Below are 13,833 nucleotides of genomic sequence, written 5' to 3'. Positions count from 1 at the left end.
TTACTAAGATGACAAAGAAGGTATTAAGTAAATAACAAAGGAATACGTAGCTACTTCGACAACTGGATGATGGTAAAAATTTTTGTACAACCTAACTCTGTCGAACCTGAAATATTCCAGTTGCAACAGCATTTTTCTCAAGAACATTTCTGAGGTGTACTCAAATCCTCTGATGAATACTATACATTCTGGAATCAAAACTAAACTCAGAAGCAGCTGTTTTAATAGAATTTTGTTTCACTAATGTTTTTATTTTCCTTTAAGTGGGAACGAATTATGAAATCTGGAAAGGTGTCATGGTGAAGAACTATCTTCCATGTATCATTTCCAATTAGAACATAAAGATGAGGAGGAAGAGCGGGATGCGTCTGCAGCTGGAACACCGTACACAATCTGAGTGCTCTTTGAGGGTGTTTTGGGAATGCTATCAGGTCGCCACTTCTGCTTCCTCCAGGGCTGCCCCAGTCCTTCTCTAGATAAAACAGCCTGAACATTGTGGTAGGTGGGAGTGATTCCCCCCCCCCCCCCCAGTAAACCGTACGTTTGCGGGAAAATAAAGTGTCACGTTACCAAAGGCAAGCTGGCAAGGCACAACAGGGGTGCTGCTGGGAGAAGGGTGGAGGGAGCAGAGACTGAACAGATGCGTACACAAAAGCCTGAATAATTTCTAACTCATTTCAGTTCGAACAAAAAATGCCAAATACATTTCAGTAGTACTCCAAATATACTTTAATATTTGGGGGAGGGGAGGAAACAGGGGAGAAAACCCACATCACAATACCCTGTAACTCAGGAACGTGCGGGAAGTCCTCGGGCTTTGCATTTCGGGGGTATCTTAATCCTAGGTCATCCAATAAAAGAAAACATCCTTCAGCAGTTTTACGAGCACAGCACACCAACTCCTTTGTTTACACTGGAACAAGAAGATGTTCTTTCCTGTTCCGACAAGAAAAGGAGCTAAAACGCTACCGCGGGATCTCTCCGAGCTGGCACCTATTTGGCCGGGGTTTGGTTTGTCACACCTCGGCTCGCGGGTCGAAAGGAAGCGAGGAGAGCACAGGCGGGAACCGCCGCGGCCACAGGCGCGCCAGCCGCCCCGCGGCGCTCCCCTCACCGCGACCCGCCGCCCACCCGGCCCCGCCGCAGCCGCGGGCTGCCCCAGCCGTAAGTAAGCACCGGCGAGGAGGTCGCACGCCGGGGGAGGGCCGGGCCCTATTTTCGGCTGCGTTTAGCGAACGCGCTTTCGGCGTGAAACGGGGAGAGCAGCGCCCTCCGGGCGAGGAGGGGAGGGAAAGGGCCCCAACCGCAACCGCGGCGCCAACAGTTACAGCCGACGACGCCGACCCGCGCGGCCGCGGCCGCGGCCCCCGCCCCGGCAGCGCCCTCAGCGCCGCGTCCCCAGGGAGACGCCCCGCCCGCCGCGGCCGCGCTGCACCACGGGAGTGGTAGTCCGGCCGCGCCGGCCACCCTCCTTCCCTCCCGCCGCGCTCCCCTCCCCAGCGCCCCCAGCCCGGGGGGAGAGCGGCGCCGCGGCCGCTCTCGCGAGGCTTGGGGGCGAGAGCGCTCTCGGGCGGCCTCCTCGCGAGGGCGGCTGCCGCCGCCGCGGGGATGTTTGGTGCGGGCGCCATTCCCCCGCGTGACGTCATAGTGCATTGTTGTGAGCGTAGCGGAGCATCCCTCAAGCTGTCAGCTGTGCCGCCGCCGCTGCCGCCGCTGCGGGGAGCCGAGCCGGCCCGGCCCCCTTTCCCCTCCTCCTCCTCCTCCCCCGCCCCTCCCGCCCCGGGGGCTCCAGAGCGCGGTGTCACCGTATCATTGTCCGTGCGGAACCCCTCCGGGCCCCCCCGCCCCCCCGGTCCGCCCTCCCCCCGCCCCCCCCCGAACCACCTCAATGAGATGCAAACATGAAAGACAAGAGGAAGAAGAAGGACCGCACCTGGGCCGAGGCTGCCCGCCTGGTAGGTGCCGTGGAAGCATTGTGTGTGCGTATGTGTGTGCGCGCCGCGCGCGTCCCGCCGCCGCCAGCCCGGCGCGCTGCCCGCCGCTTTGTTGCCGGCGGTTGGGGCCGTTGGGGCGAGCGTGCGTGTGAGGGAGGGAGGTGGGGAGAGAGAGAAGGAGCGTGTGTGCGAGGGAGTGAGAGTGTGTGTGAGGGACAGTGTGTATGAGGTGAGAGGGAGAATGAGGGTGAGAGTGTGCGTCTGAGGGGGTGTCGGTTGAGTGTGAGGGAGTGCCCGTGCGGGAGTGTGTGTGCGAGGGAGAGTGCGAGGGTTTGAGGGAGGGAGTAAGTGTGCGAGGGAGCTTGTGAGGGAGGGAGTAAGTGTGCGAGGGAGCTTGTGTGTGTGCGAGTTAATGTGTGAAGGGAGAGGCCGGGGTGCCCCAGCGTGAGGGGAGCTCGGGCGTGCCTGTGGGTGCTTGGGGGGGGTGTGTGTGCTGGTGAAGGGGTGCCTCCCCCCGGCGCTGCCGGGGCAGCCCGCTCCGAGCGTGGGTGAGCCCGAGCTGGCGGTACAGGCAGCCCTCTGCTCTCCTCCCGTCCCCGCCTGGAGAGGAGAAATAGCTACATCCCTTCTTCGGTGTATGTGTGAGGAAATGCCTATTTTTTTTTTCTTTTGCATGTCTGTGTGTAAATACCCAGGGATTGTTTCTATCTCTGCAAGTTCATGCATCAGATATCCCAAGAAAATCCCTCCTTTTAATTCTAGAGAAAAGTGAAATATCTGCGAATTGCCTTTTAATCCCTTCAGTGCGGAGAGGAGGGCTGGGGTGAGGGGCGGGGACGTTAGAGAAAACTCTGTCCTGGGATTTCCCTTCACCCTCTCTACTTCCCCCACTGAGCCGGGAAATATCCAGGGCAATCAAACCCACTTCTAGAAAGGCTCTGGAGACCTTGTCCATTCCCACTTCATCAAGAAACTGTCTCCCTTACCCTACTGTATCTGTTTTCATGATTCCGTATTATTGTTTGCTAAGTGTAATAGAGCACAATGTTCATGTTGTTTTTCAGTTTCGGAGTACGTACGGGTTCTCTCCATTCTAGGGATTTTACACAAACAGTTATGCGCAATACAGCATGTATTGCGGTTGTACACCTTTGTACGTGTGTTTTCTGCGAAGTTGGGTCTGGTTCGGCTGCAGTTGGGTGCGTAGAAAGATGACAAAGCTAGAAAGACAGGCTGCTGGTTGTATCGCTTTTTGTATCTACACCAACTTTATCTTTTATCCATCACTTACACAGACTTAATTGCTTAAGTAACGTGTCTCTGCTAATGATGCATCATCTTTTGGTAATGGGTATTGATATTATTTGTTTAGTTGTGAAGCACATTTCTTCTAAAAATGTTTTCACCTTGTATGAATTCCTACATAGGAAGTTCAGCCTCTTTCTCCTACGTAAATAATTGTATGGTATTAGACAGACACTACCTATAGATGTCTCTGTAAGCTGTACTGAGGTGTTCTCATATGCTTGGTCAGTGCTAAATTCTGATATAGCTCATTGTACGTCCTACAACATTTTATAATAATGCGGCTTTAGTGAAGATGTTCTGATAGAGTGTTGCTATTGTCCTCTCTTATTTCTCACGATTGTAACAAAAGTTTAACTGCAGTAAACAACTCACCTTTGCCAAAATAATTTTGGCAGTGGGTGTTGCTACAGTACTTGTTTCTCTGTGCTTTAAACTGGCAACGTGTATTCAAAAGTCTATAAAATACATCAAATGCTATTCTAACTTTCCTCTTTCAAGTTGCTGCTGCAGTTGCCGCTATTAGCTGTATTTTGTTTGACAAATGTGCATAAAGGAGTTTTATTGTGTATTGAGAAAAAATGCTATTCCCATGTGGTCCAATATATGGAAAAGTTTAAAGCCTCTAGAGAACAAAGGCTGAGACAGTGCTGAGGAGAATAGCTAAGACTCTTTTACTTTCGTGATGCCATATCGCCTCATGCTCCCCCCAGAAGGGTTACGATTTGCTAAAATCGAGTAAAAATGATCCACTGCTGTATATAAGTGGTGGAGATACACAAGGTCCACAGTGTGGTTTTGTCTGGGGTTGCCAAGTTATGGAGAACTAGTCCCAAGTCTATTATGTGAATGATATGTAGTGCTGCTCAGACCAAGTACAGTCTTGCACCGGGCTTTACTTGTATAGTGACATATATTTGCAAATCACAATGAAAGATTGAAGCCAAAATTGCCACTCCTTACAGTGTTTTATGTTAGGACCCTGATGGTTCATTATGACTTTGTTTTCTTGGGATACATCAATAATGTATTACTGCAAGGTTTGATTAAATCAATTTCTTTCCAACGACAAGTAAACAATGAAGTGATTGATACCTACTCACAAAAAATGACTCATGAGTTACCTAGATCAATATGTTGTAAAATTGTATGCTGCTGAATTATTTTTAGGAACGAGAGGTTGAATTAATAAATACAGCAAATGTATGGATATTTACGTGTTAAATTTTCTGCAAAAGCCCTTACATTACAATATTGGGCTTTCAAAGTGAAGTGCTAAAAAGTATGAAATGACAGAGGTAACGTTGCTGGCATTGCTTTTTCACTCTGTTGTGAACATCCATATATTGTAATTTAGACTTCAAATGATGTACTTGCATCTGGTTTCCCAAGTACTTAACGTTCGCTCACTAGAGTTGATGACTTTTCATTTTATTTTCTTTGTTTGATGTGAGGTGCCATACTTAATTTCCTATACACCTTTCAAGTGCAGTGCTAAAATATATTTTTCTTTTTATGTTTCAATTGTACATACATAGCTATTATTAGCAACACCCAGTAGCTTCCCAAATGCAAATGTTTCTATACTTATAACATGCCTATGAAGTTAAGTATTTTGACCTCTGCTGTACCCATGCAGAGTTGAGGCATGGAAAGATTGAGTGCCTTACTCAAAGCTGTGCAGGAAATCTGTGGGAGAGTTAGTTATGGTACCAACAGCATCTCCATAGTAGTTCTGTTTCACAGTCATAAAATCATCTTCCTCCTGTGGCTACACTTTTGCCTCATTCACTCTCTGTTACTATTTCTCTCACAGTAATTATGAGAGGAATGGATATGGTCATGTCTCTATATTGAATCTGTATTGAAACTCATAATGCACCATGTAATAGTTATGGATAATAAGGAGTACAAAAACTGGACTCGAGCCTGAAATCATTACACAGCTCTCCATTTCCCACATTCACAATGAAAGAAGCAGAAGTACTTTAGAAAAATGTATTACATGACAATCTTAAAATACATTGTAATGTGTAGGTCTAAGTGGTGAGGCCCCAAACTGACAGTGTTACATTTACTGTTTTTTGGTATTTGATTAAAGGGTCTTTGAAAACTTAAGTCCCTGCAATGCAGTGTTTTTTCAAGCTGTTCCCTTAAATTTTAAAACATAAGCAGGAAAGGACTTCCATTATATTCAGCTCTTGCTGTAAATACTGTGTATGTGATACAGGCAGTAAAACAGGAGCCACTGGCATGTCCTGTATTGGAACCTGCGTTTTGTGGAAGAAGTCTCCTGCGGAGAGTTGAATCGTTCTGTCTGCCACACACTGCTTTTTTTCCTCATGCAAGTCTGCTTATCTTAGGGCAAGGCATAACCCAGCTTACAAGCATTCCTGAGAAATGAACGCATGTGCAGGATCAGTGGAATGGTGGCATACCACTAACAGTTCATGTTACAGAACCCATTTTGTAGAACACGCATTTTTATAAACAAAATTGCAACCTGTCTTTACAACCTGCCAAAGGGCATATCTTTGATGTAGACCCGATATGTCAACTCAGTTTGTATTTTGCAGCAGACTACAGCGATGCTTATGTACAACCTGGGTATTATCTTCATACCAGTATTCTGCTTTTTGTGTCTGATAATAAACTAAGATAGAACACTTAAAAGAACAAAAGAAAATCTTTAAAGGAAGGAGGAGAAACATCCTGTCTTTCCTCTGTCTTTCAGTTGATCCTATTTGATGAAACCATATTGTTGTTTTCTGGTCATACATGGAACTCATAAAAATTGAATATTAGTTTAAGCAATTTGTAATGATTCCTTTCAGTTGAAAAAAATTGTATTTGTTTAGTTTCAGCTGTTCTAAAACTTCCAAGGACTCTCAAGCAGTTGCTGAAAGTCCTGAAATAGTGAATGCTGCCTCTTAATAATTTCATGCCATAAGATACTGCATAAAAAAATACTGAAATGAAAAATACTGAGACCAAAACATGTCCAAGGATACTCTGCCACGGAAGAACTGGTAACAGTTCTAAGTAGGTAGCAGTGATCCAACTTCTATCATTTGACTGCCAGACACGATCCTTTGTTATTTGTGATATAGAAAGGTGAAAGAGGCCTGAACAAAATGAGGGGAGGCTGCTCACTTCGTGAGTGCAGAGCTCAGCATATGTATGAAGCATAGAATGTCTGCTTATGACGGGTGACAGTTTATGGTAACATTTTAAAAGGATTTTTTCTGAATAGCTTGCCCTTATTATTGCCCTCTTTCATGTAAGTGGTGTTTTGAAACACGGTTCAGTTGTCTCTACCACTAGTTGACAATAAAGCAGAAGAAAATCCCAAGAATGAGAACAGTAGTGGTTGTGGGTTATTTGCGTGTTGGATCTCCTCTCCAGTATTTTTGCTCTTTCTTCTCCAAATTTCGTTCTGAAAGAAAGGTTTTCTTGTATTACTGAAGACTATGTGCTTTACGGTGCTATGGAGAGTCCTCATGGTTCAGGTGGCGTGTGCATATCGGGTGAGTAATATTCATACCTTCATTATTGTATTTCTTGCACTAGTCTCCTGACAGGATCCAGCTCTTAATTAAGAGTTGTTCTCTTGCTCCTGTAAACTTTAAGAAAATTATACTAATTAATTAAGGAAACTGATGCTGAAAAAAACCCATGAAAAGCAACAAAAGCCCATTGGAATTGTTAGCTTGCATGTTACTGCTTAATGTGGCTGGCTGTCCAAAAGCTGATTGTTGCATCATCTGGTTTGCTAAGATAGTGTAGTTGAAACAGATCGTATAGAGGTATGGAAGTATTTTTGCATTACATCTTCATATTTGAAGACCACAAATGAAACAAAAAATGAGAAGAGTAACTTCTGTGTAGCTAGACCATTGATGATAATCCCTTTGACTTTTATCTTAAGTCTTTGCTTTTGTTACTATAAATAACGTTTTAAAGCATTGTGTGAAAGGAGCTTCGTGTATCTTTAAAAATGGGAGATTTGACGTAACTTTGTTTTATGGTATTAAGGATTTCTTTGTTGTTGGCTTAACAGAGACCTACTATTATTTCCATATTTGTTCTGAGTTAATTCTTTTTCAGACATGCAGAAACGTTGTGGCTTGGGAAGTTTTGATGGCCTTTCCCTTTGATTCACAGTCAATGCTGCTTTGAAGAGCTATATTTTATTTTGGTTTGCTCTAGGGTTTCCTCCTATTTGTTTTATCTAAAGTAATTTTTGCACTTGTTATACAAGGTTGAACCTGTACTTTTTTCTTTTAAGCTTCTGTGGTTGTCTTCTAAGTGTCAGTATTTTATTCTGTTAGTATGAAATAATACAGAAATTAGTGTGGTCTAATATTTTTTTATTTTAAAAAGTGATCTACAAATAAAATATAAATTTGATCTATTTCAGCTCACATTATGCATTCTTCTAGGGCAGACTGAGAGGAACGAGAGTCTTACATTTATCTTGAAACAGCCCTTTAACCCTTTGCATCACCGACCTTTAGGAGGGCAGGAACCCAACCCACGAATGGGACCTGTTCTCAGTAATGTCACATTACTTCTATCAAAGCAGGATAACATAGGAGAAAACCCTTAGAGGAACCTAAATATGGGCATTCCTCAACAATGTGATGGCATTTTCAGTGCCTTAAGGTATGATTTAATGCTCACTGTTACAGTGAATGCTTTCAGTGGCTCCTGGCTTACCTTTCTCTGTAGAAGAACCAATATTTTCCTGTCATATTGCATGTTACTGTTGAAATAACTGATCTGTTTTTTCTTCTTCCAGCAGTTGACAAGTTTCTCACAAACAAGATTTGGTCAGTTGCACGTAGAACCAGCAGAATCACAGTGAAATAGTTTCCACTAACCACACCCAAGGCCCTACCCACCCTTCACAGCTAGGTTGCTCTGGATCTGCTAGCCCAGTTCACCAGTTCCCTGGATTAAACCGTGTCATTGCAGCATCCTAGTCTGGACCAGGTAGCATGCTGTCCTCAAGGCAAAAAGCCAAACTCACTGTACTTCCTGCTGGAGCCTTTCTTTGTTCTTTATACTGTGACCAGTGGACTACAGTTACTTGGAGAGTAATTTGCTAAACTTGACCTCTTGGCTTTGGAGTAATAGGGTTTTTTTTGAATGTTGTAAGCTTCAAATGTTTTCCCTTTTCCTGGGTGTTATGATGATAATCTCACTTTCCCTGTAAATAGCAATAACTAAATAGTGGCTTCCTTTTCTGCTATCAAGACCTGGGAGAAGGTGTGATTACTGGAAATTATTTCATTACCATTCCATGGGTTCCAGTTGAAACTGACCAAATCCTTCTTCTGAGGAACTTACAGACTGAAGGAATCAAATGTCTTAGTCTTCACTATGGAACAGTCAGCTTTCAATGCAAAGGGAGAAGAACAACCTAGAATAGAGACAGCTCTAAGCAACACATCCTGGTTCAGCCCATCTGCTCATCCTGTTAGTTCAGGTAGCAAATCCCCATGCCGCTCAAGGACAACAGATTGGCCATAGATGGCCTGTTTAATCTCTTATCAACTTTGAATGACAGTCACCCTCCCAAAAGAAACCCAAATCATTGATGTATTGCCCTTCTGAGGCTGCTCTGTCTTTGTGAAGTTCTGCTGGATAGTTTCCTATTGCTGGAGTACTTTCTTGGAAGGAAATGCACCTGTTGGGAACATAAAAAGGGTAGAGAGGTGCCTTCTTACCTGCAGCTAAACTTGGTTTGAAGGGATGACCTGTGTTTTTCTGAATATCATACCTTAAGCAGACCACTACCTAAATATATCCACTATAGTACTTTAGCACAGACCTCATGAGTGTCAGGAGACAGTTAATAAGCCATCTGGCAGTGCATAGTGCATGCCTTCTTCCTAGACCCTTTTGGTGTCAGTGCACTGATTGGGGTTGGGGACTGCAGTTAGAGTTGGAGGGATCTAGAGCAGCACCATTCACTTTGGTCTAAGTAAGCTCTGGTGTTTCTGGCAATGGAACAGGAAATCGAGGGGATCTGATGTTTTCATCCTTTGAATGTTAAAAGAGTTCAGCTCTCTTTAATGGCTTGAGCTCAGCAGGACAAAGTGTGTGTGGGCCCTGGCACGTAGCTTTCCTCTATATCGGAGCACCTTTTAGATGAGGTTTTTAACATATGGGATCCAGCTGCTAGATTACAGGTTCTGAGTCTGATGTGGCATCCTGTACCTCAGGTGTCTGAGGAGACTTGTTTTGTAGTATAGCATTGAATTTAGTTTCTGTCTGACAGCCTTTGCCAGGATCGGCAACCACAGTTTGGTCTGTGCTCTGGAATCATCAGGGGCATTCACAGACTCAATAAGAGGATTCGGCTGTAGTTCTCTGTAGAAGACATTCCAGGTCATGTCCTAGATTATTGTTCATGATTTTGGAGCCTCAGGAAGTAATTTATTTAGAAGGCATTACATACTCTGTTTTAAAACTTGTCCTCCTATATGCATAGATTGGTCTAGTCAAGGCTGTGATGATGAGAATCTCCTCACTACTTGCAGAGGCTCAACTCCAGAGATCATTATCTTGTGGGTGGTAGTCACATCCTATAGAGCATAGTCTGACTTACAGATAATGACATTTTCTAAACATCTGCAACTTCAGAAGTTCCTTGACAGACTAGGTTCTTGAGCTAGTAGATTATTTGGTTTGGAGAACTTAATGTCAAAGCTATTTTCTCTCTCTCTTCTTGTCATCTTGTTTAAGTATAGGTAGGATCAGGAATTTAGTGATGCAGTCATTCTAGTCAGGGTTTATATTGCTTTCTCCTGGTTAGCTTTTTGTTTAACTTGATGTCTAGAGAGGGAAAAGAGCTTTAACCAAAGTATACATCAACCATTTGAAGGTCAAAGTTCTACTCTATATCAGCTGACTCTTAGCAGCCTGGAGAACCTGCCTAACTGTGTGTAGTTGGTGAGATGCCTTGTGAAATGTGTACGGAGTAGTAAATCACAGTCAGTCTTCATGTCCCATATGATTTGTTCTTGCCTTTACGACTTGAACCTTTCTTACATAAGATGAGGCTCTACCACTATCATTGTGTTGCCAAAGTACTTAACTTCATCCTCCATTAAGTGATAATTTTCTGTTTTGATTATTTTTCTTTCAGTTCCATCAGTTTTAACTGAACAATTTCTTCATCCAGATGTTTCAGTACATCTTTTGATGTCTATTTTTGGATAAATGTTAATTCTTTTTATGTCTCAAAATTCCCAGTTATCCACCAGCTGCTGGGATGTCTATTGGCATTGCTATATCAGAGAAGCATGTGACATCCCATGTCACTGTGCCTATCTGCCAATATTTCCTAGCAAGGGTAATGCGAGAAAATAGACCCTTATTTGCCACAGTCTGCTGTCATTCTTCTGGACAAAGATTCTGGCAGCTGTCTCAAAATTATGACACTTTCTGATCACACCAGCTTCTTTCATCTCATTTGGTATTTCTGTCATTTAGAAATTCTAGACAGGTAAGACCAGCGAGAACCTCTTTGGAAGTTTTGGTGTCTAGAGCGGAAAAGGCATCTTAATGAGAGCATTACTTTGATAATCATAGAACTGATAATCATAGAAGATGAAGTTGGAAGGGGCCTCAAGCTCATCTTGTCTGTTTAGACTTGAAAATAAGTCATATGCCCCAAATTAGTTTTAGTTTTGTGAAATCAATAAAATCGCTTCGTAACTTTTGTTACCCATAGGAGCTAGGACTTCTCTGGCCTTTGCCAGAATCTGGTCTTTTTGTGGAATTTCACATCCTACTTAAAAAATGGGAGAACTAGGAGAATAAAATGATTATGAAAAGTTGTCTGATAAGCATGATTTAAAATTCAAATGCATCATTACCTCTTTTTTTCTGACAGTGACTAGACAGAAAACATCGATTTTCTTGTACAGATTGAGATTTCTGTATCCATTTAATGGTGCTCATTCACATTCTCGGCTTTTTGAGGCTTTTTTGGACTTAGTCTCTGGATTTTTTTGGCAGTTTGTAGCAATGCTGCAGCAGGTTTGTACTTAGAGCAGTAGTGGTTAATGCATTGTAATCTATTTCATAATTTGTTTCATTCATAATGCAGGTTTTTGAGACACCTTGCAAGCACTCATCTGTTTTAAAAAGAAAAAAAAAAGTAGAGTAACTTAGTGGGGCTCACTGTCTAGCTGTGGAATAAGCTCAGTAAATCACTGTTGAAGACATTTTCAAATAAATTACTATTGAAGATATGTTAATACCTTTTTGTTACTGGTTTCAAGATGACCCATTGTATTGGGTTTGCGTGGCAGCGTTTTGGTAGCGGGGGGGGCTACAGGGGTGGCTTCTGTGAGAAGCTGCTAGAAACTTCCCCTGTGTCTGATAGAGCCAATGCCAGCCGGCTCCAAGATGGACCTGCCACTGGCTAAGGCCGAGCTAACCAGCAACAGTGGTAGCGCCTCTGGGATAACATATTTAAGAAGAGGGGGAAAAACTGGGAAATGGCAGGCGGGGAAGAGAGGAGTGAGAATATGTGAGAGAAACAACTCTGCAGACACCAAGGTCAGTGAAGAAGGAGGGGGAGGAGGAGCTCCAGGCACTGGAGCAGAGATTCCCCTGTAGCCCGTGGTGAAGACCATGGTAAGGCAGGCTGTCCCCTGCAGTCCAGGGAGGTCCACGGTGGAGCAGATATCCACCTGCAGCCTGTGGAGGACCCCATGCAGGAGCAGGTGGATGCCCGAAAGAGGCTGTGATCCTGTGGGAAGCCCATGCTGGAGCAGGCTCCTGGCAGGACCTGTGGACCCATGGAGAGAGGAGCCCATGCTAGAGCAGGTTTGCTGGCAGGACTTGTGACCCTGTGGGGGACCCATGCTGGAGCAGTCTGTTCCTGAAGGACTGCACCCCGTGGAAAGGACCCATGCTGGAGAAGTTCATGAAGAACTGTCTCCTGTGGGAAGGACCCCATACTGGAGCAGGGGAAGAGTGTGAGGAGGAAGGAGCGGCAGAAACAACGTGTGATCAACTGACCACAACCCCCATTCCTTGTCCCCCTGCACCGCTTGGGGGGGAAGAGGTAGAGAAAATCGGGAATGAAGTTGAGCCCGGGAAGAAGGGAGGGGTGGGGGGAAGGTGTTTTTTAAGATTTGGTTTAATTTTTCATTATCCTACTCTGATTTTGATTGGTAATAAATTAAACTAATTTCCCCAAGTCAAGTCTATTTTGCCCATGATGGTAGTTGGTGAGTGATCTCCCTATGACCTTGTCTCAACCTACGAGCCTTTTGTCATATTTTCTCTCTCCTGTCCAGCTGAGGAAGGGGAGTGAGCAAGCATCTGTGTGGTGATTAGTCTGGCTGGGACTAAACCACGACACCCATGGCTCCACAAGTGTGTACCTTCCTGAAGATGTCAGCGGCTATCCAGCATTTGCCTGGATTGTTCTTCTACTGAGGTCTCTTGGTTTGAAATGAATTTTTTTTTTTTTTTTGGCCAAGAATAAGAAAAATCTGTGTAGCCAATTTCGCTATGTTAGCTATCCTTGTCCAACAGGTTGTCTTCCTTTTGTCCTGTTCCCGGGATGCTGTGCTGTCAAGTTGTGTTGCATTATTAAAAAAATCTCCTGTCTGTTAAGCACACATCGGACAAAAGGCTGGACAGTTCAGCAAGTGCTTGGGTCCATTGGGCTGGACTGTAGAACAGGAAGGGGAAGTGGTAGTATAGAGCATGAACTGTCTTTTATAAGGCTACTGATCTTTTAAAACAATGGTGGAGATTCTTGTGATGATTTACTTCACCCTGCCCAGTACATCCGTGCAGCTGGAGACTTTGAATATAGACCACAGTATAACAGTGGCCTCCTGGGCAATACCTGGCAAAAAGCACTTCAGTTATCCCAGGAGGAAGTATTTGATGGGAGGACAGAATAAGGATTGCATGTTTTGATGTGGTCCCTCAAATTTGTGACTTAGCAGCCCAAATCTTTTTTTTTTTTTTATATATATATATATCTAGCTCATGTCAAGTATTGGGTTACAGCTCTGTGAGACTGACTGTGAGAATCATAGAAACAAGTCTACATGCCTGGGATGTTTGGTCTGCCCAGAACAAGCCCCAGCATCCTTTGGATTAGCAATAGCAATAAATGTACACTGCTTCCAGGTCTTGGGTTGGTCCAGTTGTGTGGTGGTTTCATCTTGCAAACCGAATTCTTCATGCTGAAATGCTGTTCCTCCAGTCAGTGTTCAGGGATCAGCTGACTCACTGCCAACCTCCCCTGTCACTTTTGGAATGAGAGCTACCCATCTGAGTGGAACTTAGCAGTAATAACCAGCCCTATGTCTTTGTCTTGGACTGATGCTCCTTGTCCTTCGTAAAAGTCTGTTGGTAAATACTGTGGTTTCTAGAGCATGGGATCAGCCCCCAAAGAGCGGATACTGAAAGAAAATGGAATTACTGCTTTAAGTAGCTTGAACATTGCAGTTATGAAGAAGGATCTTTCCTCCTCTTTGTGATACAGTGTTCCAACAATGGTGTACCCCACTAAGTGGTTGTGATATTAAGACATACTCTTTTTTAGAGT

General features: G+C 44.1%; 1 protein-coding gene across 1 annotated transcript in view; it reads left to right on the top strand.

The window, feature by feature from the left end:
• The first annotated feature begins 1,901 nt into the window (after nt 1-1,901).
• The window catches only part of ASXL3 (ASXL transcriptional regulator 3), a 126,202-nt gene continuing 114,270 nt past the window's right edge, over nt 1,902-13,833 (top strand). The window contains exon 1 of the mRNA XM_059815622.1: nt 1,902-1,955. Coding sequence (XP_059671605.1) covers nt 1,902-1,955 — 54 coding nt within the window. The remainder of the gene's footprint in view (nt 1,956-13,833) is intronic.

The sequence above is a fragment of the Gavia stellata genome, chromosome 3 (genome assembly GCF_030936135.1).
Source record: "Gavia stellata isolate bGavSte3 chromosome 3, bGavSte3.hap2, whole genome shotgun sequence".
Classification (NCBI taxonomy): Eukaryota; Metazoa; Chordata; class Aves; order Gaviiformes; family Gaviidae; genus Gavia; species Gavia stellata.
The sequence above is the reverse complement of the archived record's forward strand: the minus strand, read 5'-3'. Positions and strand labels throughout refer to the sequence as shown.